This window comes from Tasmannia lanceolata, unplaced genomic scaffold (genome assembly GCF_043159265.1).
Source record: "Tasmannia lanceolata isolate RefF3 unplaced genomic scaffold, GAP_Taslan_0.1 ptg000015l, whole genome shotgun sequence".
Taxonomy (NCBI): Eukaryota; Viridiplantae; Streptophyta; class Magnoliopsida; order Canellales; family Winteraceae; genus Tasmannia; species Tasmannia lanceolata.
The window spans coordinates 15,319,972-15,347,226 of NW_027518692.1; the positions used below are offsets into that span (position 1 = coordinate 15,319,972).

Consider the following 27,255-nt stretch of genomic DNA (forward strand, 5'->3'; position numbering starts at 1 on the left):
TAGGGTTTTAGCGTCACGAACCTTTCAGGGTTGTTATGCTGGCCTTTCTTTTATCATACTATGAATATCTAGGGTTTCTCCGCAACTAGCGATTTTCTACCCCTTCTCATAATGGCGGGAGCTAGGGCACAGATCAACAAGGCTCACAAGACCCGTTTTGCCTCGAAGTCGTCTCGACAAGTTCACAAAACCTCTCGCTCAAGTACTTCTTCTCTGATCACCTGTTACTTGTTTTTTCTCTTTAAATTTATTTCATTGAGTTTTCTAGGGTTTAATCGACTGCTAGTGTTGTTTCTGGTTGCGTGATTGTTTCTTTTTGTTCTGTTTGTGATACAGATACGAGTTTAAAGGGTTTAATCGACTGTTCGTGTTGTTTTTCCTTTTGTGTGATCGTTTCATTTGTCTTGATGATGTAGATCCGAGTTAGGGTTTAGTGATGTAGATACGATTTTTCTATCGTTTAATTGACTGTTCGAATTGTTTCTCTCCGTGTGATTGTTTATTTTGTTCTATTTGGTGATATAGATACGAATCGGATTGCAAAACCGGACGTGCACAATGCCGGAAAGGGCGCTCGTGCTGCGCGAGTTCTGCGGAGCAAGATGGTAGGGTTGTTTATGATAATTTATCTATTTATCCATATTATTCAAATTGCTGTTTAATATTTATGTTTATGATTATTGATTATGGTTATAGATTGGTGAATTCTCGCTTTTGTTCAATTATAAATTAATAACCACTTTGATGGAGATTTATAGTATCATTCGATCGTAGAAACATGAGCTTGTGATATAGCTACACCTAATTTCGGACCAGTTAATGCAAGAACTATAAATAAAGGACTAGGATCTCCTAGGAAAAAAAAGATAAAAAAAAGCATCCTGATTTGGGGGCCTTGTTAGACGTATTGGAGCCCTTAGCACGAGAGTCCTTCCCATGCGGCTTCTTATCAGTCGAATTGCTGGCCCCCCTCTGAGGTTTAGCAGGGGCTTTGGAATTGTTCGAAGGTGTCTTCGGGTCAAGTGACGCGAAATCAGTTATGCGCTCAGCCGTTGCTATAGGGCCGCGAGGTCTTCCCCGGATGTCTAATTCAGTCTGAGCCCAAGGGTTGAGACTGTTGATGACTCATTTAATTGCTCATCTCGTCGCTTATGAGCTAGATCATAAATTATTGCATGTATTTTATTTAGGCCCTGTTTGGATTGCAAGAAAAACATTTCTGATGGAAAAATTCTTCTTGGGAACATACTTTCTTTCTATAATTTGGAGCGCAATGATATGATTATGGTTAATTTAGAAGGATATTATCATAAATTGAAGGCCCCTATAAGTAAAACCTGAATAGGGTTGGTTCAAGTTTCTTTCAACCATGCTAGTCGTTCTGCTAATTGGGAGGCAGACAGATTGGCGAGAGAGGGGGTCTTATCATAAATTTAAGCTCCCTCTAAGTAATCATGGAATAGGGTTGGTTCAAGTCATTTTTTTGTGTAAAAATGTACGAAAATCAAGAAATGTTTTCCTTTTCCAAACTCATCCAAAAAATTATTGGGATCCAAATGGAGCCTGAGACTACACAATACGATTCATAGTTTTTGCTTTTGTTGCTGTAAAAGTTGGAGGCATAGTTGTAAATTCCATTTCGGTGGCCATCGAAATGAAATTTCGGTGGGATATCGGTCATTCCGGTGCATTCCAGTCGAAACTTTTCGGTCACACAAAAAAAATATGAAAAATATGAGAAAAATCCCAAAAATAAAAAATCAATAGAAAAGGATAAAAAACTAATAAATAGTCCACAATATGGTCCCAAAAGGTATATTCATTAAAAATACCCTTCCAACGGCCATAAAATGGTCATAAACGGTCATAAAATGAGGGTAAAAAACAATCCCAACAGCTATAATGGCATTGCCGTATTTTTTTCCGAAAAATTTGTGTATTTTCTGTTAATTCTAGGCGAAACAGGGCATTCCGGCCGGAATGGAAAATATGCCCAAACCGTTCCGGATTCCGAGCCGAAACCGGAATTCCGGTCCATTCCGGCCGGAACGGAACGGAACGGAATTGATAACTATGCTTAGAGGTGTCTTCTTCATTAAGGGGGGTTGTCTTATTGTCATTTGAAAGTTTCTGGAAATAAGTATCTGATTACGGTGAGTCAATATGTTGCATAGTTGTAAATTCCGTTTCGTTTCGTCCGGAATGGACGAAACGAACCGGTTTCGTTACAATTCCGGAACGAAATTCCATTCCGGACGAAATTTTCCGAAATCCAGAATTTCGTCCGGAATGGACGAAATTCTCCATTCCGGCCGGAATCGTGCATAAGGACTAGTTTGACTGGATTCCTGCTGCTTCTCTTTCCTCTCCTGTACTTCTCTACTTTCCTGTACTCGGTATTTACATGTAAACCATTTAAGTAAATGTCTTTACTATTTTATTGTCCATTTACTTAAGATTTACATGTAAATAACGGAATACCCCCCTTTTGGATTTATTAAAAATAGTTTCAACACCCAAATCTAAAAGGAAAAAAAGTCAACTCTCCAGTTCTAGTACAAAATTCAAAGAAAAATGGTCGGGTCAAAATTTTAACTTTCTTAACTTCCAAACGGTGGGGTATTTTTCAAATTTTAAAAATTCATAAAATCTATTTTGTCCAAACATTATTAAATCCCAAAAGTCCGGTAAAAAAAAATCTCATTATTTGGTCTCTAAAAATTATTCATCTTGTCAGGCACTGGTCAACACATTGGTAACAGACTTTTTTTTTCTAATGAATGATGTATTGATACCTCATGTTATGAAATATGGAACTTAATCACGTACCCACGTACCCGTGTCGTGTCGTACCCGCACCCTGACACATATTTTTGGACTATTTATTAGTTTTTCATCTTTTTCTATTGATTTTTTATTTTTTTGAATTTTTCTCATATTTTTTAATATATTTTTTGTGTGAACGAAAAGTTTCGACCGAAATGACCGAAATCCCACCGAAATTTCGTTTCGGTGGCCAAAACGAAATGGCGACCGAAACGGAATTTACAACTATGATATGTTGTGAAACGGGTTAAACTGTATGATCAAACAGTACATCGGTACTTTAAAGTGAGGACAATTCCACCATTGGATGGCTCAATTGGGACATTTCACTAACGGGTTGTTAATCTGAAAATTCAAGGCGTCATAATTTTTTTTCTATGACAATTGCAAATATGTTCATGTGGTTACTGGGAAGCAAATGTAAAAGCTGATAAGCTCATCAATCTTGGTCTCTAGTGTAGATATCTGGTAACATAGCCACCAAGGTGTAGTATGTAGTAAACTTTTTGGGGCTTCTATCCATAATGAGACTTACTTGTGCCTTTTTTTCCTTTTGAAATGCCCCATTCTTTGTTAACTCTTTGTTTTTCTCCCAATTGGTGAAAAAGAAAATTGTTGGATTTTATGAACCATTTTGCTTGTCAAATTACAAAGCTGTTTTCCATGTCCACAAATTTACTCTGGACTTGTACTTGGTTTCCTTTCAATGAAATAAGGAAATGCTGGGAGCACGTAACGTGGTCTCTTCTTGTATATTTATATTTCCTTCTGGCATTTTTCAGTTGTGAAGCTTGTTTTTGGAATCCTATGAAGAGTTGACAATATAATCAGTATTTTGTTGGATGCTGTTTGCTTACCTTATGGTACTTGTTTGTAGGTGCGTGATCAGAAACGTGCTGCACTTTTGAAAGAGAAAAGGGCTACAAGTGGATCAACACGCCCTCCCCGGGTCATTGTGAGTATTGTAAATTTTGAAATAAAACCTTTTCTAGGTCACTGCCGTGTTACATTTTGCAACTATGCACTTTAATCACATATTCAAATGGTGATACACACCTGGCCAACACATCACAGACCCCATAAGTGATAGTGCTGGTGTAAAGTAGTCAAGACCTAGGGAGTGGTTTGAGCGAGAGATCCATTTCTTAGTGGTAGCTTTTGGATACAAACACAGTAACACCTCATACAGGTTGCGAATTAAATGTTGTACTATGTTAACTTGTGGCTTAATTGGATGATGATTTGTCAAAAAAGTACATTAAAGAAATAATTCTTATACTATGTTTTGCAGCCATGTTTTCTGGCCAAATTACGTGCTGGTGTAGACTGGTCTAGAAGACATACAATTCATGGACTTCTTGTGCATCGCTTAGATTCACATGATGACTTGTTCCTGTATTTTTGGAATCCTAACATTTATGCCTATTTCTATACACTCCCTTTGTTGGGTAATTTTAGGTATACATGTTCAAGGTCTCAAATATTAGCAAACTGTTAGAAAGGATACAAGAAAATTGTGGACAATTAATTGTAGGCCTCTTTGGAAGCTTACTTTGCTTGCTCAGTTTGTGGAAGTTGATTTTTGTTAGGCCATGGTGGACTTGGCAACATCAAGGCTTGGCATGCAGTTTGTATGTCCTTGTTGGTCGAGAAGAGATGAAAGGCGCACTAGAAATTCAAGCGAGGAGGCTTCAGGAAAGAAACATCAATCTGGTCGCCATCACACGTTCTATCGATGAATTGGTGATACTGATCGATCATAAATTAGTGGACAAAAGAGGAAGAGATTAAAATGATGCCTTGTCGGTGAAATACCTGGTTACAAATTGGAGGGTGAGGCACTGAAGTATCAGGGTAAAGAAAGATGGATCATCCAATCTGTTCTGAAAGTTTCTATACTTGATTCAAGATCCTTTCTTTTTGAGCTGTATGATGAAAAAGAATCAAGACGTATATCTCGTATGGAGGAGTGGCCAGGGGCGGAATTTCGGATAAGCTCTACCCTTGGTCTCCTGTTGTGTAGGTTCAGTGCAAAGTCGATCTAGGTAATAATCCTAGGGGTATCACTTTATGCATGGTGTAAAGAAACCTTTGTAGCGGTTGATTTGCTATTCGGGTTGGTTGTGGGAGTTGACATCAACGCACTCGTAGGAAGTTGACTGGAAAAGCTGAGAGTGAATGTTCTGACGAGTGGGAAGCTTAACACTTGTAGGTGAAATTGCAAGCCGAAGATCGAATATATCAAAATACAAAAAGATGGGCAATTACGTTGCCGATTCAAGTCTCGTAGGTAGAGATGAGATGCAGGGGTGTAAACGAGCCGAGTCGAGCCGAGCTTGGCCAGGCTCGGCTCGTTAAGCTCAAAAGCTCGGCTCGGGCTCAAACCAGGCTCGGCTCGGCTCGCGAGCCTTATCGAGCTCGGATTATATTAAATTCACACCCCTCATCTTCCCTGGACAGCCCTATCTAGTGTAATTTGACTACTCTTTTTACACTACAGGGGGTGGTCCAAGTAACAAATGGGGTTCCAAAAAAGAAGTGACATATTTTGCCTCCCTCTTTCACTCCCTGGACAACCCTTTTAGTGTATATATTAATATATAATATATATTTAAATATATTAAATTCTTAGCGAGCCGAGCCGAGCCTGGCCTAACTCGGGCTCGGCTCGTTAAGCTTAACGAGCCTGGCCAGCCGGCTCGGCTCGGCTCGTTAAGGATTCGAGCCGAGCTTTTTTCGAGCCGAGCTCGAGTGAGCTTCCGAGCCCGAGCCAAAATTGACACCCTTAATGAGATGTGATGGGAGATGTGATGGTTGCTTTCAGAGCCGATAGCCGAATGCGGCCCTTGATCCTAGCCCGCTCTCTTGGTACTTTTCAAAACGAGTACAGAGGAAGAATTTGTATCATTGAAAAAGAACTATGTAATCTGCCTTTACTTTGATGAGGCGTGCTTTGTCTTTGCTACAATTTATTGCGAAACTTGACTTACTAGTCAGGGCCTTTTCCCGTCGCCCCCTTACCGGTAAATGAGGATTTTATAGCGATAAAAAGCCAGTCCAAAACTTTTTAGGAGCAGGGGTGGGGGCGGTTCTGATAGGCGGGACAAAGCCCAAGTTTTGAGAAAGTTTGGATTTTCTGAGATTTGGTGACCAGCTCCTGGTGACCACCAGGGGGGGGTAGTTGGATCATCTCCGATACTAGATCACCTCACGATATCTTTCACTCGGGATGGAAAGGTTGAAGTAAGTGATGACAGAGAAGCAGGGGGAATTCGAGTGAAGTGAACAGAGCTTAGAGACGAAATCCTAGACGTACATCTCTTGGGTCATGATCTGTTGGTGGAAAACGGATCGTCGAAAGAATGTGGGGATATGATGGTTGCTGCTGACCACTCTTCGTTTAGGGTTTCATCCTTTGCGATGTCCTCCTCTTGCAATCCAAACCATAGATGGCATTATAATGGTTATCACAATTTTGGCTACTGATGTAGATTAGCTGTTGGAAGGGATGCCTAGAGAGATTCAAATTAAAGGATGATATACGTGGCACAAGCTCCCTGGGTCGCTGGAACTGAGAAACACCTGTCAGGACAGCTGACCGATGGCATCGACAAGTGAGTGGAATAGCGGGTAAAAATGGAAACCTTCCTCTCAACGTAACGTGTCTTTTTTTTTTTTTTTGTGGCAGAGCATGACTCGTGTCACAACTATCTAAACATAGAGTTGAAATCTCTTGATAGGATAACAGGATGAGATTCCCATTTATCCATACGGATGAAACCAGTTTAAGAGCACTTTACACGAGAAAAGAGATAAATTGTCATGCACACCTTGGAGATCTTAATGGCCCTTCTCTACTATAGTCCACCCGAGAACCATTTGGCAACCTAACCTAGTACGTCTAAATTGATAAAAGGCTCCCTTCCAATTGAGATTTTCCATTCTCTCATTCTCTCATTCTCATTCCAAACAACCTAAATAGAAATGAATGGGAAAGCGACTTGACAAAGAGAATTCATTCCTGAACTGAACACATCGAATCTGAAGTTTCTTTGGGAACAAACTCCACTCAGGGATTGAACACTCCCAGATTGGTATACCGGTCCTAGAAGAATGCGAGTGCTCTCTATCCCTATTTAAGGCTCTTCAGAGACTGACGAGGTGCCTCAAACTTCCCTTCCTCTTGGATAGAGGTTGTTTCACTCGTTACACCCATAGATCGGTTCATTCAGCAAACGCTATCCTGCCGAATCGGCGCTAAAAATCTAGAACGCCTGCTTTGGGAAATCCACGGACTTTCTTTTACTAAGAAATAAGATTTCTACTAGCTGAACAAGCTTTTTTATTTCCTTATATCTCCTACAACGAAGTTCTGGTGACCCGGCTCTGAATCTTGTCAAGTTTCTTCAACTAGCCTTGAATAAGTGAGTTAACAATTTAGCCAACTCATGGATTTTAGGCCCTGTTCGTTTGAGATTATGCCAACTGAATGCGCTCAAAATCGGTTGGCATAATATTAAACGAGTGGGGCCTTAGCTGTTCAAGAATCGTCATTGCCATCTAACTCGGTTATGGGTGTCATTTGCAACATTGCTCCCAATCTTTTGTCATATAATAGTTCTTCTATTCATTCAAGAAGGAAAGGAAAATAATCACTGGTCCATGGTGATTGTTTGAGCGAGGAGTCGGACGATGGGATAATAAGTGGGAGCTGCGAGAATGTTTGCGGTTGCCTCAAGGTGAGGTACTACCGAGCGCTGTATTGGTCATCAGTCACTCGTTGACATGTGATCTTCTCGTAACAATAGGGGAGAACAAATCAGTTTTGAACCATTAGAGTGGACTTAGGGAAGAAGTGGCACCTATTCTTCCTTCTACAGTCAGGTCATGGAAGGGGCCAAGGGTTTCTCTGGTTATGGTGGGACATGTGATGCTAACCAGATTTTCAAGTAATTGTTTGCCCATTCATGGGCTTAAGTTGGGCTTTTAGTCTAGATCCGTGCAACAGTGTAGCATCAGACAACTCTATATAAGGGGAGAAAATACATTTATACTATTAGTGAAAATCGAATCCCTTCGAAAGATTCATTTGACTCGAACTTGGTGTGAGGTACGGATCGGGCCGAGGGTGGGCCGAGGGTGAAGCTGATTCCCTTTGAAGCAACACCTTATTGGTGGTTAGTGAAGAATGTGGAGTTGGTGGCTGGGGTAGAGAGCTTTAACATTCAAAGGATTTTTAATGGATCCGCATAAGAGTGTTGGATCTCCATCTTCCGGTGAGCCTGCTTGGTCTGAGGTCCACCCTCTTCTAGTCATGGATGAAATTTGTTAGAGGAATTTCACCAGTATCGTATGATTGGCCCCTTCTCCACTTGGATTTTTCTTAGAGAAGTTCCATCTCGCAGTCCTTTTCTGGACGTGATTAGGGATCCATATCTCAATCGTATTCGTGTTGGCTGTATGTCTTCCTAAGCAGAGCTTTAGAAGCGTGAATCATGCCTTATGGGTGCCGTCCCGCTATCGAACCGCAATTTAGTGCTCCTTAGGAAGGAGCGACCAATGAGCTTGTCAAACCCTACAGATGATGCTAGACACCACCTTCTCCTGTTACTCCATCAGTCCCACGGTCCCACCATCACGAACTTCCTTGCATCAAACTCCAACTCTTCAAAGTACTTCATTAGAGCAAGCACAAATACCTCTTCAAAAGGTATGGGTAAAGAGGGCATGTAAATGAAGATGGTTAGGAATTACTATTTTTTGATGTACATAAATTTTGAAAGATACATGTGAAGATGGTTAGAAATTACTATTTTTTGTTGTACTTGAATTTTGAAAGACAGAGAAAATATTACATAAACGCTCCCAACCTTGGACTCTTCTAGACGCCCACTCTTCTACACTTTTCAGAAAGCATGAGGAAAGAGGACACAAAAATGACGATGATTAGAAATTACTACTTTTGCTGTACTTAATTTTTGAAAGATATATACGAAGATGATTAGAAATTAGTACTTTTTGATGTACTTGAATTTTGAAAGACGTGAAGAAAATAATACATTAATGCTCCCATGATGCTCCCAACCTTAGACTCTTCTAGCCCCCCCGTGCCCCCGCCTCCGCACCCGCTTAGTGCTTCTAAGGGGAGAACCCAATACACTTCTTAAGCACAAATGCCCTCAGTTTGATTTAAATCCCATGAATTTAATTAGAGAACAGATTAATCCATATGTTCTCTTAGTTCTATTACATGGTTGGTACTAAATGAATCTGAAAATCAAAATCTTCAATTTAGGTAGGGGTAGAATAATCTTATGGAATTCTTCAGCAAATAAAACTGCTCCTTTATGTTTAAATGATTTATTTAGTTAATGAAATATCTGCCCTAATGATAAAAATCTTTTATCAGTTCCAGGAAAGTTTCTGTAGCAATTTTGGTAATGACATGGATTTTTTAAAGTTAACGAATTTTCGTAATGACCTGTTACTGTATCTTCTCTTCAAAAGTTTGATTTGCTGGATATCTATTCATTTATTTTTTCTATACACAGGTTCTTTTTGGTCTTTCTGCAGATGTAAAAGTCAATGCACTTGCAGAAGATTTTTTAACGTTACTATTACCAGAGGGTACAAAAGCTACGTCTGCTACTGTTGCCTCTCCAATTTACAAGCTTAGAACAACAGTAGGTTCCATGTGTATAAATTATTCATTCTATGTCTTATGGTTATATCATGTGTAAACTATATATCAGCTTTTAGATCGCCTGCTTTGCTTTGAATATTTTGACTTGCTTTAAGACGAAGCCATTAACTTGATGCATAAATAAATGCATACCTATATTGTTTGCTGCTCTACTTATCTGGGAGAGGAAATAGTTCCATCATTTTTCGATTCAATAGTATTCATTATGTTTTCTTCAATTAATTTCGCCCAAATGTGAGTTGTAGATCTTTGTTCATTGTAGAAAATTTCTTAATTCCGCAATTGCTGTTTTGGGATGTGGTATAGTTTATCTTAAGATGTGGCTCGTTACTTTTGTGGCATATATGAGAGTTTGTGTTGTTTGTAATCACATGTCTGTTGTGGGAGAATGTCAATTTCATTTCAAAGAGGAGCTTTCTATTATCTTCCTCTTCTTCAGGTTGGCTGTTGGCATATCCCATTGGTGCTATTTCCTAAGCTTTTTTCCATTTTTATACCCAGCTTCATCTTGGTTCTTATCAGCAAACTAAGGTGACTAACTCAACCATTGTAAGGTTGTGAAGAGAAGGGTGTAAAGTGTAAAGTACTCATCATTGATTCCCTTAAACAGTGAGTAACTCCACCATTGTGTGGTTGTGGAGAGAAGAGTGTTAACTGCCAATCATTGATCCCCTTAAACCATTACGTATTATTATTTTCCCGCGACCAATAGCCCTATTCTTTTCCTCTGGTATTATGGAGGATAGTACGTTGTAAAGGCCTTACAAATTGGTCGCTATGAGAGAAGTTCCTACCTTCTCTTTCTTTCTCTTGTAGAAGAATCACGAATGAAATTCCACGAATCCTGGGATTATCATAAAATGGATAAGTGGGGATTGTGATTACAATGCCAAGTGTCTATCTACTCTGCCATATTCACAATGGCATTATATCAATATTGGATATAGGTTGATTAGTGATTACAGCCAGGACAAATGACACATAGTAAAATATTTAGATTCATATGAACCCCTCCTAGGTCAGATGCTTCTCTATTGAGAAAAGGCCTAGATGTTCATTGAAAATTTTGGTCTTCAAGGTGCTCATACAGTCATATGTGTGTGTGTGTATCCAAGACATGACACTATTGTTGCTTCCTCTTTTTAATAAATGCCCTTTTTTCCTTTTTCAAAGCAATAGCATAAATTTACTAGAATAAAATTATAGATGTGCATGTGTTAGAGCTGTGGTTGCCCCACGTAACATAACTACCTGCCCCTCGTTTTGCAAGGGCATCCACCATGTCATTAGCTATCCTAAGAACATGATTCAAAGGAACATCTATATCTTTAAATAGTCAACAACTTCATTCATGAAGTTTGTTAATATTCAAGAATCATCATCATTTGTTGCAACCCATCCAACAACATTTCATTTGAATATCCTTCCATCTGAAGCTTCCCACGCTGCTTCCTTTTGGAAAGTCTAATTCCATTAATATCTCTCTAATCTCGGCTTCTTTTGACCTAGGGCCGTTTGGATAGACGGATTTTAGAATCTTGGATTTCCTCAAAATTGTAGTTTGGGAGCAAGGTTTTAAATTTCGACCGAAATCCGAAATTCGGGGTTCGGTTGAGACGGAAACCGAAATTGGGTAAACTCGAAGCGTTACAAATTTCGATTGAAATTTTGTTTTCCCCGAAATTTCAGGAATATCACCAAAAAATCTGGGTTTTATTCATTATTTAATATTATCGCGAAATTTTGGTAATTTCGGCCGAAATTTCAGGGATTTCGGCGAAATTTTGTAGGGGATAAAAATATTACGTCATTTGATTTCGAGAGATTTCATCTGAAATATCGGCTGAAATTTCGGTTTCGGTGAGGACCGAAACGCAGTATGAAACTGAAATTTAAAACCGACAAGAGAAGAAAGAGAGCAGCCGTCGTTTTATGATTTCTAGCCCTTCTTTCCGACAGCAAGAGAGCTGGCGATCATCCCATGTTTTCAGGTTTTAGAAATCTCAGGATGCGGGAGAGGTTTCTAAAACTTGGATTTCTTACTTATAATCCTAGAAAAGCTGCAGGACAACATACCAGCCAATGCTTTGAAAATCGGATTCGAATCGTAAATCGTAATGGGGGTCGAATCATATCGGATTGTAAATCGTAAGATTCATTTAAAAATATAAAAAATAAGTAAAATAAAGAATTATAAATAAATTAAAGAATAAAAATAGCCAATCATTCATTTTTCATTCAAATTCATTAATTCAAACAGAAACTACCATGATTAGCATTCAATATCGTTATACGAATTGTTTGCTAACAAACTTGACACATACTAATTATCTAATTCTCATCCAAACCTATGCATCTTGGTTAATAATCTTTAAAAAAAGACACAATATCATATCAATTCTCAAAGTCTCAAACATCAAGTGACAAATATCAATCATAATAGACGGGAATCAATGTTGTCCTTATTATGGTAGTCTCCCACCTCGACTCCCACCTCAATGTGAGTAATGCCCTCAACAAATGCTTTGTGCTCGACTGGTTCGATTCGTTCGAAGTCCTCCTCCTCCTCTGTCTTCTTCCTTCTAATGAGAGGGATTTCAAAGGCTTCTTGTAATGTAGAAAGGAAATGAAGTCTTTTAAAAGAAAGACATATTTTCTTTTATACAAAACTTAATTTAGATAAATCGCATAAATCGTATGAATCGTACGATTTACTATTGAATCGTAAGATTCAATAAAATCGTAAGATTCATACATATTAAGATTCAATCATGGGATTCAAATCGTTTTGCCTAAGAATCATAAATCGAACCGTAAATCGTAAGATTTTCAAAACAGTGATACCAGCATCTTGATCATGACCCTCTTTTACACTATTTTCAAACTAAAACCTGGATTCTAAAATCCGCGTATCCAAACGGCCCCTTAGTATTGTGAGTTGATGTATGCCAATAGAGTATCAACTGTCACCTACCTCATTTCCAAAGATTCCCATAATACCTGTTGGATCTGGAGTTCTGGACTCCCTAAAGAGCATCCATCAAAGTTAAAAATTGACCTTTTGGAGGATTATGATTTCAGCATACTGTGCTTGCATGTTAGAGAAAACCTTCCCCCTTGACAATTCCTTCGTAATCCTTATTTCCATGGAGTTACCTAGAACATCACACCCCCAGGTTGGACCCAACCTCGAGGCAATATTAACCGCCAACCCATGCTTTCGTCACTAGTATTTGAAATTAGAATTTATGTGTGACTACTGACCACCATATAATTCCCCTTGTACGATGTGTTGATTGAGATCTCATTATTTTATTTTCATTCGCCTACTATGTATCCAGTCGGAAGTACTTTTTTTTTTTTAAATTGACAAATTTTATTAATATTAAGATAGCAATTGGTCGATCGGAAGTACTTCTAAAACTTGAGATTGTCTTTTCAAGGTCTTGGAAGCACCTCATGGAGATATGTTGTCATGCATGGAAATGGCAAAGGTATTTAATTTTTTTCGGTGACCGTGTACTATGGTCTTTATTTCTTTGTAGTTGTGAAGGGGTGCAGATTCTGTGACTTGCTTTCGGTTGGTTTCTTAACTCATGGAACAATATTTCAAAATCAGGTTGCAGACCTTATTGCTTTTGTGGCATCAGCTAGCTCTTTTTGCGAGGAAGATGAATCCTGTAGTTATATTGATTCATTTGGTAGTCGATGCCTTTCTGTCTTCAAAGCGCTGGGTTTACCCAGTACCGTCGTCCTCATTCGGGTGAGTGTCAAGTTGTTTGCATTATTCATATTCAGGACATTTCCAATGACTACTCCTTTGGGATTTCTTGACTTGGAAGCTTAACTTTTTCCTTTCTGCACCTAGGATCTTCCCGTGGACTTGAAAAAGAGACATGATTCGAAGAAGATGTGCTTATCTAGCCTTGCTTCCAAATTTCCTGAGGATTGTAAATTTTATCCAGCTGATACAAAGGAGGATTTGCATAAGGTAATGCCTTATAACTTATTAACTTAAATGGAAGAGCAGTTTGAAAGTTGTCATCGATCTGGATTTCTCGAAGGGAAAATTTATTGTCATGCTACTTTCTTTCACACCAAGGTTGCTCCATTGTGACCTAGTGGTCACGGGTTCGAGTCACGGAAACTGGCTCTCTGCAAAGCAGGGGTAAGGCTGCGTACATCTAGCCCTCCCCAAAACCCGCAATGGCGGGAGTCTAGCCTCGTGCACTGGGCCACCCCTTTTTTTTTTACTTTCTTTCACGCGGCAAAATACAATTATCTCTTGCCTAGTTGAAAAACCCATCATTAGTCTAATTCTGCATTTTGGTTTGGTTTCCCTTGTACAATGCTCAATGTTTTTCTGCTGTTGCAGTTCATGTGGCTTTTCAAGGAGCAATCCCTTTCTGTTCCTCACTGGCGAAACCATCGACCTTATCTTATGGCTCATGAGGTATCTTTTGAATTTGTGAATAGTTCCTCATTCAGGCCTTGTTTTATTCTGTCAACTTGGGTCTTTTCCTACTTACAGTTACGATTATTTAATGATTAAGCTGAATTGTGTATCAACAAAGCATCTCTTGCTGCTATCGATCAATGCTTTTTTGTTAGTACTCTTGAGATTTAGCATCTCTCTCTCCCTATGTGTGTGTGTGTGTGTGGGTGCGTGGGTGCGCTCGTGCCGTTCTTGTGCGTGCGTGCGACATCGCATGTCACTATGTGTTTGATGTTATTAAGCCATATGGATAGCTATCTTGCGCATGCAATGGTTTCTAAGTGTGTATTCATGTTTGTTCTAGCATTTCCTGGAGTTTTAGCTTAAAATTCTATCATTTGCATATATTTCCATACGTTTCCGTGAGCTTATAGGATTTCTACCGAAATTTCCAACCGAAACTGAAACGTTTCCGTTTCCGTAGTGGCTGAAACCAAATCTTATCAAATAAAATTAGGACTGTGTTTCATAAATCCGAATCTTATCAAATCGAAACATCTCATCGTTGAAGCCCGTGTCTAAGTTTGGGCTGTGTTTTATGATATTGAAACCTTGACCTCAATGCGACGCAATTGATGGTACCACCACTGGGACAAAGGTTCAACTTCACGAAACATAATTCTCAACACTAAAAATATTAATTGGAATTTATTGAAATTAAAAAAAACTTCCACGACATTTTTAACAGTGTGAAATTGTTTGTAGTTGGTCTACGTTTGCCATAATTCTGGACTGAATTTATTGTATTTCAGGTTGATTTGGTAACTGATGGTGGTGATCCTGGAAAAAGTAACCTTCTCCTGTCAGGCTATGTGCGCGCTCACAGTCTTTCAGTGAATCAGCTGGTAATTTACTCTTTCTTGCTCATATCTTTGGTGATCGGCTATTGCAGGAATATGTGACCATTCTTTCTCCAAAATAGGTTCATATTTCAGGTGCAGGTGATTTTCAATTGTCCAAGATAGACATCCTCAAGGATCCATTTCCTGCACAAGGAAGGAAGGACAAAGACTTAATGGATTCAGATGAATCATATGATGTTCAGGTATTGGTCATTTATTCATAACGGGAAAAATGTCGCAATATAGTTATGGGTTCGTTTTTTTTTTACCCATTGCTAGTCCTGGAGTTTTTCTTTTTTCCTTTTTTCCCTTTCTTTTTCGTTTTCTAACCATTTATTGCCTATTGTGGTAAATCCAAGTGTACGTTTGGTTAGTCAGTCTCATAGTTGATCATTTTTTCCAGGCACTGTGTATCACTATCTGCTGCAAGTTCTCTTTTTTCCATGCTGATAATAATACCGTCATCATGATCTTTGATTTGCTTGTATTTTTCCATTTATTAACTTTGGAAGAGATCATTGTGTCACAAGCAAAACTATGCTATATGATAACTCAATAGAAAAACCATCATCATGATCTTTCATTTGCTTGTATTTTTCCATTTATTAACTTTGGAAGAGATCTTTGTGTCACAAGCAAAACTATGCTATATGGTGATAACTCAATAGAAAACTTGGTACTGGAAGATAATAGACTCTCTACACCAATTGTGTATGGTCTTAAATTTCCAGTCTGTCACACAGTGCAAGCTGAATGCTCGAAGAAGCCACTAATTCCCATTGGTTATCTCCTAACTGCAGCTAAACCCATGCCTATCTTTTACTAAATATCTGAAGCTGATTTTTTTTTAACAATCTTTTCTGCCTATTTTCCAAAAAAAAAAAAAAAGACTCAGTATTATTATTCTGCCATTGTTGGATCCACCATCAACATTAGGATTGGTGGATCATTTTATATCTTGCAGTTTTGAACTATCTGGAATCCAATCCCTCCATCTTTTATATTATCCTTTTCAATTCTATTATATAAAATTATATAGAATGGAACATTATATGCAAATGAATTCATTTGGCAAACCTGGTGGAAGCCATTACTTTGTACTTATATACTTGAAGTAAATGTTTCATCATGTATAGTGTGTTTGCACCCCATATACGCCATGTATTCACATGTTGTGAGTTGTGACAGGGATCACTAGGCATCTATGTTCCATCAGTATGAGTGCCGGTGTCAGAATATGAGTATCGAGTGCCAGATTTGGCAAATCTCGAAAAGAACAATTCATGGATTCACCAAAAATGTTTTAATCAATTCTCAATATTTTTACATAATAATATTGTTATAACAAGTAATATTCGAGACGTGTCCGACACGGGTATTCTTCGTCCATTTAGAAGAATCCATGTAACATGGATAGGGATCTTAGTCTTCTAATTATTTCAATTAATCTGTGCATTAATCTTCTCTTCTAGTGACACTACTCTTCCACCTGGGGCCAATTGAGTGTATTGTCTATAATTCTTGCCAGGTATTTGAACATATGTTTTTTTTTTTTGAATGGTGAACGTTTGTTAATCTACATTTTAGTAAGAATTTCTCAAGCACAAACAAAAGTCAGAGACACTAGCATGTTTAGCCACAATTTCCCATTGAGAAGTTTTTTTTTACATTAGTATGTTTAGCCACAATTTCCCATAGAGTAATTCATATTTTCTCATTTTTCCCATCTTAAATAGGCCCTCAAGATTGTTCTTTCTTCCTGGAATGATATGCATTTAATTCTCTCTGTATATTGTGTTTTCTTACATTCTTTTAGCGCGTCCATCATTGAATCAAGTGGTAATGAGGTTAGGCTTTCTAGGAAAACAAAAAACACTTTCAATGTTCTTCTCTTTCAATATGGGAGTGGATTGGAATGTGATTGCTCTCTATGATAAGTCGTCGTCTTCTATTCCAAAAAAAAAAAATCACTTTGTCATGAAATGGAGGAACATAGCATGCTAAATACAACAAATAAAAAAAAAATCACTTTGTCATGAACTCATGATTCATGAAATGGGCTTCAAACAGTGTTACTATGCTATGTTTTTTTAATTCCTTGGACATTATTGCTATGTGGTGAGCTTGGTTGTTTTCTCTCCTAAAAGAGCATAATGACATTTTCTGCATAATCTCTCAACATACCATCTGCTCTAGTTAGTTTATTCATTCATATTTTTTTAATGGTTTCATTTTTTTACTACGACATAGATGGAATCGATTGCCTATACATGCACATACATACATAGATGAGGAAATGGTTTGTGTGCAGCTGCACAGATAAGCTATCTGTGCATGACTGCACAAACCATGGGGGGGCCACATTTTTTGGGGGGATCCAAAGCATTCATTTAGAAGGCCCTTCCATGGATAGGGTGTGTACCAAAAATCAGCCCTTTAGGATCATCCTAACCCTACCATTCGTGGAGGGAAAAAAATGGGCAGAAACAGCGTCTGTCCATTTCCCCCTCCAACATTGATTGGGTTAGGATGATCCTATAGGGCTGATTTTTGGTGCACACCCTATCCATGGAAGGGCCTTCCAAATGAATGCTTTGGATCCCCACAAAATGTGCCCCCCACCATGGTTTCTGCAGCCATGCACAGATAGCTTCTCTATGCAGCTGCACACAAACCGTTTCCTCTACACACACACACACACACACACACACACACACATATATATATCTTTGTGTGTGCACATATATGAATATGTATGTGTGTATTTGTGTACATATATTCACTCTATTGTTAAATTAATCAAGTCTTTCTATTTATGCACTCAATCAAACATTCTTCATCTATTCCTCATTTCGACTATGCATTCAGTTTTCTTACAATTACCTTGATATATTTCTCTTAAAAAACTTGCAGGTTCTTCAGTCCTTACTACCCGATCCATCACGGCAAGATCCTTTACTTTTTGAAAATGTTCCAGATCCCCTTGCTGGAGAACAAGTAAGCTTTAATTGCTCCTCAATGCCACCTTCTTGTGTCTCCATGTATGCTATTTCCTGCACTAAGAATTTTGACTAATTTCTTTTAATACAATAACTCAAAACTTGCTACGAAGATACTTTCGTCCAGGCCCCTAAACTCCATTCGATGCACATATCATTTGCTTGGTCTTGCTTTTTGGACTTACATATATGTACTCCCAACAATTAGTTCTTGATTAGTGGAGGTACTGTCACTATTAATCATGCTTCTCTCAAATTTCATTTAACCATTTTACCACCCCCCCTCCCCCCCCCCCCCCCCCCCCCCCCGCGCGCGCGCGCGCACCTTCCACCACTCTAGATCCGGCCTTACAGCCTCCACGGGGGAATCACTCTCCAGATCTGGCTTCCATGGCTCCAAATCCGGCCTCCACGGCTCCAGCTCCGGCCAACATCACAGCCTGTCTAAGAGAGAGAGAGAGAGAGAGGCCGGCTCCCTTCCCTAGGTTTCCGTCGCCATGGGGGGGAGCCGAAAGAACTGGAATTTTTGAGACCTGGATAAAAATGTGAACTGTCTGATTTAATTTTAATTTTTAAGTTATTCAGTAACTGTAAAATAACTAAAAGTTTTTTCAAATTGCCATGAATATGGAAATGTTTAAATAGGGAAATAAAGAGATTAAATATGGGAATTGGATAAAATCAAGAAGATATACAATAATCGCAATCTTCCACAAAGCGAGGCTAGTGATTTATTTTTAAAAGTTGCTTGTGTCGCATATTAACATTAAGTCTTTTTTATCCACGGGTTGTTATGTAGTGGAAGTGAATATTTGAATTGGGAGATTTTTTTTTCCTTTGATCAGACATGGCCAACTGAAGCAGATATGGCTGAAGCTGATACAGTTAATAAAAGAAAAATGCTAAAAAAGAAGACTCTTCCTAGAGGCACCTCAGATTACCAGGTTTGTTTTAATCCTTGTGGGTCACTAAACTTTTAGGGTTACCATTAAAAAAAAAAACCTAAACTTTTAGGATTGATTGCTAATGTTTCATTCTGACAGAAAGCCTACTCTTATAATATCGATCACTTATACTGCAGGCTGCTTGGATTGTGGAGGATACAGATGATGAGGAATCAGACGGCGGTGAGGACCGAGATGATGGCATGGTATTGGATGAAACTCAAATTGATCGTTCCGCATGGGAGGCAAAAGATTACTCAGATCTCGATGAAGATCAAGTTTCTCTTTCATTTAGTGGGAGAGATTTTGATGAGGAAACAGAAGCTGATACGGCGATGGCTGTAAGTTTTCAACTTATCTGTTTGATTATCTGAAGGATTAAATTATATTATTTTGATGTTGGAACTTGTACCTGAGACTTTACCACGACTAGTCAATCTTTGTCAGCAATTGCCATTCTTGCCTTTATTTTTTATTTCATATCTGAGCATTTTAGAAATATTCTTGCGCTTCAACAATTTTTCCGTGGAAGACTGGTGTTTGTTCACCATAAAATTTCCAGTTTCGCTTCAAATTTCCAAGCATCAAATATATAGATTCAATTTATCTATGCTGTGTGTATCGATATTTTGCTGGCAAGAAGCTGTGGGAGGTTTCCTCGTATTGTGATTAGGTTTGGGCTGGAGGTGTGAGTTTGCTTGTCCATTTTTTTCAATCTTTTATTTTGAGAAATAATAAGAAACAGGGTAATAATGTATATCAATATTTTGATGGCAAGAAGCTGTAGGAGGTTTCCTCGTATTGTGATTAGGTTTGGGCTGGAGGTGTGAGTTTGCTTGTCCATTTTTTTCTATCTTTTATTTTGAGAAATAATAAGAAACAGGGTAATAATGTAGAATGTTTCTATGAAATGATTTGGATCAGAGTTAAAAAAACATGGAATGAAGTGTTCACACAGTTACCTTTCAAAAACAAAAGTCTTCACTGTTAAGTTTGTACCCATTGTTTTGAAAATGGCACCATGGCTTGTTTCTAATTAAACCAATTTTGTTGCTTGAATACACCAATTGACTAGAAGGTAAATTTTGCGTATTACCCATTGTTTTGAAAATGGCACCATGGCTTGTTTCTTATTAAACCAATTTTGTTACTTGAATACACCAATTGACTAGAAGGTAAATTTTGCATATTATGAATTTATGATAGGAAAAGAATGAAATTCACGGTGGTTTTAAAAGCCTTAATCATAGATTGTATGATAAATAATGGAAAACATTGCTAGAATAAGTAAGGTTATGTGCATCAAAAAGATAAAATAATTTATAATTCATGCACACAAATTCAGGCTTATGTTACAAGCTAGATGACGAACTACTTACTTGAATATATGTTTTGACTTCTCAAACTTGTAGGGATAAAAATCTGGACATAAAAATCTTGGTCATGTTCAAAGACATGAAATGAAATATTTGCTTGTCTACATCATTGTTTTGGAAATGTGGAAATGGCTGCATGACATATTATACATTAATACACGTTTACATTTTCAGCATGAACTTATGCTCTGGAAACACTTTTTGCTGCTTGGAACTTCATCTGACCAGGAGGCTAGATTGTGACTCGTATGATAGGAGAAGATTTGAATATTTGTTGTGTTTTTTAACAGAAACTTCTTGGTGGTTGTTAAATCTATTTGTATAGATTGTCTGATAGGTGAGGGAAAATGGTTTTTTTTAATGGCAAAGATGGCTATTAACAAATGAAAGGGGTCAAAGCCCCAACGACCGAGATGGTTCTCGGTCAGTACAATATAGAAAATAAAACAAGCATAGCAAGCTACAAAACATAGGCCACAATTACAAGGATAACTATGGAGATAGAGTCAAAAAGCTCCAGTCGGGTTCGATCAATGCTAGAGCGAGCCATCTGGTCAATGTCACTGTTGGCAGACCTCCTTACATTCTTGAACTGAACCGAATACGTCTCAATGTGCTTCTGAATTTCTTCAATCCCATCCGCAAACTTCCACATATAGGAGTTTCTCCGATCCATCCATCTGATCACATTTAGGGAGTCTCCTACAATCAGCCTTGTCGGATCTTCTCCTACAATACAACCATTAATTCTGAGTTGAATTAGATTTGAATCTAAACCTATTGAGAGACTGTTTGAGTTGCCTGTCCCACACCACTTGTGTTGTTTCTTTTATTTCTTTTGTGAAAACATGATACAGTTCAATATCCTCATTGGGAGCATGATTTAGAATTGATTTTATTGAAGATTGTGTTATTTTTCTATTTTTTACCAGTATATGTTTGTTAAGTGCAACACGTCTAAATTCATGGACATGTATGTTTGTTTCAAGTATAAATAAGAATGCCGGATTTTTGAAAATATATAATGCTTGTGTTCTTTATTTCTTTTGTGAAAACATGATACAGTTCAATATCCTCATTGGGAGCATGATTTAGAATTGATTTTATTGAAGATCGTGTTATTTTTCTATTTTTTACTAGTATATGTTTGTTAAGTGCAACACGTCTAAATTCATGGACATGTATGTTTGTTTCAAGTATAAATAAGAATGCCGGATTTTTGAAAATATATAATGCTTGTGTTCTTTCAGGATGGGGAGAACTTGACAAGGGAACAATTAGAAGTTGAGATTCAGAAGATCAAAGATGCACATGCTGAAGATGAGGGTAAAATTCCAATAACTGTGGAAAGTACTATTTTTTCTTGGACGATGCCAAAATTTCTTTCCAAACATTATCAACGTATCTTGTTCGAGATTTGCTAATATTGGCCTCCAATCCTTGTTTTCTTGCCTCTTCTCTGTACACATGGCACATGTGTAGCCATTGATCTGAGAATTTCAATAGCAAACATTTTTAGCCCTCATTTGTTCTGGTTTCAGAATTTCCAGATGAAGTGGACACCCCATTAGATGTTCCAGCTCGGAAACGTTTTGCTAAATACAGAGGGCTCAAGTCTTTTAGGACCTCTTCATGGGACCCAAAGGTCAGTAACATTATAGTAATCAGAGCAGTTTCCATTATATAAGTTTGAGTTTCCAAAGTTGCACAGATTTACAATATTTTTTGTTTATCAATGACAGGAATCTTTGCCTCCTGATTATGCAAGAATTTTTGCATTCGATAATTTCGCAAGAACACAGAAACAAGTCCTTGCGAAAGCTTTAGAAATGGACAAAGGGAGCGAGGATGAGTGTGTATCAGTTGGTACTTATGTGAGGCTTCACATCAAGCAAGTCCCAGTTGTGGTTGCATCCAAACTATGTGCATTGTCAAAAACAACGCCTGTGGTAGCATGTGGCCTCTTGCAACATGAGTCCAAGATGTCTGTCATCCATTTTAGGTATTTTTATTCTCTTTCCTTTTCTATCATGATATCTCTTTACACTTGAGGTCAAATCCTCTCTTTTTTTTCGTCTCTTTTACATTACATTTTTAAAAGATTCCACACTCGTAAAAAATCAAATTCACAGATTCTTTGCCAGCAGAATTGTTTCAATTCTTGGTATTTGTTATTCTTATTGCTGTGCTAATAGAAGACATTGTTCTTGCTGTTTTATTTGCTCGGTGCATTGTACCTGTTAGTTTGTTCAATAAACCAAAATTTGAAGCATTCAATACATTTTTTATTTGCAATAAATTGGATATATGTAAGCAATTAATATATGTTGTTAATGATTTTACTTTTATTCTTAGCATAATGTTTCGTTCGTACTACATTCATTGTTCGTGGGACTGAAATGAATCAAATTTCAAGCAAGGAAAATTGACTGACTATGTTTGAGTTATTGTTGTCTGGTTGGAAGACTGATTAATTTATTTTATTTGAAGTCAGTCATTTTCATGCTTCATGTTGTTTTATTTATTGTATCCTTTGAGCTAGTAATGATAATGCTACTAACCTTTGGTGATATTTTTGCTGAAAGAATAACTAGGCAGTGATTGTATAGGGTTACTTCAGTTTGTTGTATGTTGGGATGTTTTGTAGGCAATAACTGTAGAGATTGAATTGGGATATTTTCTTGCCCTGTTGTGCAAGGCAACATTAAAGTTGAAGGCCGCAAACTTCTGACTTTCCTATCAGATTAAACCATATGAGTTGTGCCTTGATTGGCATCTAATGTGCTCCGAAACCCATCACATCCTGTTATTTTTCGGAAAGAATTAACATCAGAAATCCACCTGTTTTCTGGTACCATCAATTGTTTCGAAACAGTAGTTGGTCTTGCATTTGAGTGTTCCATAGCTCACTTCTAACATATCTATAGATTGAATGAAACTAGGAAGCATAGAGGTGTATGGCAGCAATATCATGTTAGTGCTGTTTTTAAGTGTTCCAATTTGGGCTTTATCAAGATTACTAGTCCCAAAATCAAATGTAAACTAGGAGTCCTAAATAAAATAGTATATTAAACATAGATATGTGCCGAGCTAAAAAGAATCTTGAAAGCAACTGCCACAATGTGAAAATTTAGCATTTATGACAATTGAAGAATACAATGTACCTCAAATTAGTAAATTCATGCTTCTTTGAAATTGAATGTAATATTTATATGGAGATTAATTGTTTTGGAGCAGGTGGTCTGCTTAGGCACTAGTGTTCAGGCTCCAATTGGTGGTTGCAATGGGACAGAGTCCTTTAATTGTTTTTGGCATCATATTGCTCAAAGTTCAATGCTATTATTGATTAATATTTAGCTTGATCTTGCGTGTTTTGATTGACATGTGCCTATTCTGACTCTTTTTCCTTTTCCCTTTAAAATATTAGCTTTAAATAACCATATTACCAGTATTATTTTGTATGCAATAATTCTTTACGCTATGAAATTTGTTTCTGAATCAGGTTCTAAATCATGGAATTTCAATGTTTTTGAAAAAGTTCATTTTTAAAAGTTCCTGTATTTTTTTTTCAGCATAAAGAAGCATGACTCATATGATGCCCCCATCAAGTCCAAGGAACCCCTAATTTTTCATGTTGGATTCCGCCAATTCCTTGTTAGGTAACTCCATAAAATCAATCCCATAACATTTTTCTTGCCCACTCTTATTGCCAACATCATTTTTGTAGTTAGATAATACTATGTTCATTATTATGCAGGCCAATATTTTCTTCAGAAAATATAAATTCAGATAAGCATAAATTGGAGAGGTTTCTACATCCTGGACGTTTTTCTATAGCTTCTGTTTATGCCCCAATTTCTTTTCCTCCCCTCCCTTTGGTCGTCTTAAAGAGTGAGCATGGGGATGGTGTTGCACCTGCTAATCCTGCTATTGCCGCTGTTGGTTCATTAAGAAGTATTGATCCGGACCGGATAATTTTAAAGGAAATTATTTTAACTGGGTACTGTATTTTGTCCTTTTGAACTTTCTACACAATGCCCCATTTTATGTATGTAGTCAAATTTTAACTGGGTACTGTTTTACTGATGCAGTTATCCTCAACGAGTATCAAAATTAAAAGCCTCTGTGAGGTTTATGTTTCATAAGCCAGAAGACGTTAGATGGTTCAAGGTACAATAGCTTTTCAGCAGAGGTTAATGTCTACTTTTTTATAATGTCCATGGTAGGATTTTCTGATGTGGATCTGTTTGTGCAGCCCGTGGAAGTCTGGACGAAATGTGGCCGTCGTGGTCGCATAAAGGAACCTGTTGGTACCCATGGTATGGTGGCCTTCATTCTGTGACATATATATTTCATAATTCATATGCATTGTTTTTAATTAAATGGGTAAGCGAGCCCGAGCTTTTCGTGCTGCTCAATGGCTCTTCCACCTAGTTATTCTGAATTTCAAATAGTACTCAATATCCTCTGTTTTTTATTATCTTATAAATCACTTGAGATTTTATACAGTGCCCGATCAGGCAGGTACAAGGGTGGGGCATCCTCCCTTGATATTTGATCCAACAGCAGCCCACTTTTAAAACTTTTTAAGGGGCTGCTGTTGGATCAAATACCAAAGGCAGATGCCCCGCCCTTGTACATGCCCAATCCGGCACCATATAATTTCTCAAATCACTTAATGAAAGTAGATTATCTTCCCATTCATTTCACAACTAAGGTTCCATGATGCCTTCCCAAGTCAGTGCTCTGAGTGGAGTCAATTTTCTGACCAATAACTAACATATGAGACCTCTGAATTGGATGGTTCCCGTTGCTTCTAGCAATAGGAACAAGCAGATGCTGCAGAGTACCTCCTTAGTTCATGAGGGCTACCGAAGTGGCCCTCTTCAACAGAACTATAAAAATTCTTAAAAACTCAAAACTTGTACGAGAACTGGACCAAGGTAAAACTTACTCTACTCAGGCAAGTCATTAATCAATGTGTTAAATTTTTAATTAACATGGGCTAGTCAACGGAGGTTTTGGTTGACACGTTAAGGCAGAAACTCAGACGGGACAAGGACTTGACCAAAGAAAAAGTAAATTCGAGTTGAGTTGGTGATTGACTCGTGGAGTTTTTAAACAGTGGACCTTAAAGCTGGCCTTTTTTTCATGGAGCACTACAGTCTTGTTATTAATTCTTCAGTACGACATTCTAGTCTACTTGTGTCTTTCTGATTGGGTGTTGTTACCCTGGACCTAGTTTCATCTATTTTGAAGCATAAAGGGCAGTGCTTTAATAATAGGCCAAATATATGTAGTAATCGGACTCTATATATTATTTTCTCATACAGATATCTATCTGGCTATCTTTTTGGCAGAGAAATAAAGTATATTACTATTTTAAAATAAAGAAAGGCAAATTTTTGTGCAGGTTCCATTGTTGTATAGAGGTTTGAATTATTTTTTTTCCTTAGGTTTTTTGTTACAAATTATGTGGTTATTTTTTCACTTCTTTCAGGGGCTATGAAGTGCATCTTCAATGGCATTGTTCAGCAGCATGATACCGTCTGTATGAGTTTGTTCAAACGCGCGTACCCCAAATGGCCTGAACAGTTGTTTCCAATCCAAAATGTTTGATCATGGGCAATTGGGAGCTACTTTCTCAAGAAGGGGAGAAAGCTTTATGTTGGTTGGTGGGAGTGAAGCCTTGGTTCAGATGACATTGAGAGTTACCATCTCATGTGGCAAGCAATAGCTGGTTAATAGAACTTCTCAAATACTAGAGAAGGAAAATTTTTGCCTGTTCACTAAAATAGTTGCCTGATACTATCCAGATTGTGTGCTTAGCAATGTGATAATTTATATTTGTTTATTTTATATCTAAAGCGCCTTTTGTTGATGTGTCTTGTATCTTTTCTTTATTTAGGATGTTTCTTTTGACGTAAAATGGGTGTAAAACAAATTTTATGCCCATTTTAGGGGGTCTGTTTCTTTCTATGTAAAACAAAATTTATGCCAATTTTTAAGTGGAAAAATGGGCTTAAAACAAGTTTTTTTTTTTTTTTTTGAAAGATGACATATTTCATTGATATTATAACTACAGCAGGACCAGGAGTCCCGCACTGAATTACAAGATATCAAATTGGTGTGGGCTTACCCTTGACCACAAAAGTAAGACAAAAAGCCAAAAAAAAAAGTAACTCCTCCTTCCTTTACAATCTAAAAGTCACACCCACCTGGTATCCCACACCTGCTCTTACTATCAAACCAAAAATTGTAAAATAGAATTCAGTCTTAGCAAAAGAACTAACCTGTCAAACCAAACTTGGTTAGATCCCATCTTACCAGGTCATCAAGACCGCGTAAAACAAGTTTTATGCTCATTGAAAGTGAAAACATCTCGATTGTAAAATGGTTGAAAAACAAATTTTCTCCATAAAATAGTAAATGGGCGTAAAATTTGTTTTCCACCCATTTTACATAGAAAGAAACAGAGTTACGGTCGATTGTCATTTTGCTGAATTTTTTAGTTCTCATTGGGCTGTTTAATTGTATCGTAACCTAAACAAGAGCCCCCTTATCTTCCCTGGGCCGGCCCCCTCTAGTGTATTTATGACTTCCCATTTCCATAACAAGCAGGTGGCCCAAGTAAGGAAAGGAGGTGATTGTATCATTTCCACTAAACAATTCCAGGAGCATAACTATAACGTGCAACGTTTTGGCTCTTAGACTTTAGAAATATTTTTTTTGTCACTTCTCACTGGGCTGTTTAGACCCAATTCCACGTTATCTGCTCACCTTTGGGTTCTTGGCTGTGAAAAATGCAATCAACATTCTCAGAGGAAAGTGTTACAATATCTAGAAAACCAATTTTCTAATGACCCCATGTCAACTCTTGTAATGTTTGGTTCCGGGTAGTTACCTCGTAGAGTAAGGGAAATATAGAGAGAAAGCAGAAAGAGGAGAGAGTGAGTGAAAAAGCATCATTCTCAATAAATCCAAGTAGAAAACTTTTTTGTGTAATTTTTTTGCTTGGGTTTTGACTAGTAAATAACCCCATTGGATCCTATCATCCAAACACATTTAAT

At 37.7% G+C, this 27,255-nt stretch overlaps 1 protein-coding gene across 1 annotated transcript; it reads left to right on the forward strand.

Moving 5' to 3' along the window:
* On the forward strand, window positions 1-26,066 carry LOC143845834 (pre-rRNA-processing TSR1-like protein). The gene is made up of 21 exons (XM_077354237.1): window positions 1-202; window positions 526-605; window positions 3,704-3,781; window positions 9,378-9,509; window positions 12,973-13,023; window positions 13,149-13,292; window positions 13,398-13,520; window positions 13,905-13,982; window positions 14,777-14,869; window positions 14,947-15,069; window positions 17,780-17,863; window positions 18,711-18,809; window positions 18,947-19,150; window positions 21,436-21,511; window positions 21,727-21,830; window positions 21,928-22,187; window positions 23,758-23,844; window positions 23,943-24,185; window positions 24,277-24,355; window positions 24,441-24,504; window positions 25,686-26,066. The coding sequence occupies exons 1-21, from the start codon at window positions 112-114 to the stop codon at window positions 25,802-25,804; spliced, it is 2,412 nt and encodes an 803-aa protein (XP_077210352.1). The 5' UTR covers window positions 1-111; the 3' UTR covers window positions 25,805-26,066.
* The last annotated feature ends 1,189 nt before the right edge of the window (window positions 26,067-27,255 follow it).

What these genes read in the sequence shown, in the direction of transcription:
- LOC143845834 (XM_077354237.1), top strand. Translation starts at nt 112, where the DNA reads ATGGCGGGAGCTAGGGCACAGATCAACAAGGCTCACAAGACCCGTTTT. An exon ending in CCTCTTCATGGGACCCAAAG is followed by an intron (nt 21,831 to 21,927) that starts GTCAGTAACATT and finishes TATCAATGACAG; the next exon opens with GAATCTTTGCCTCCTGATTA. An exon ending in GGAACCTGTTGGTACCCATG is followed by an intron (nt 24,505 to 25,685) that starts GTATGGTGGCCT and finishes CACTTCTTTCAG; the next exon opens with GGGCTATGAAGTGCATCTTC.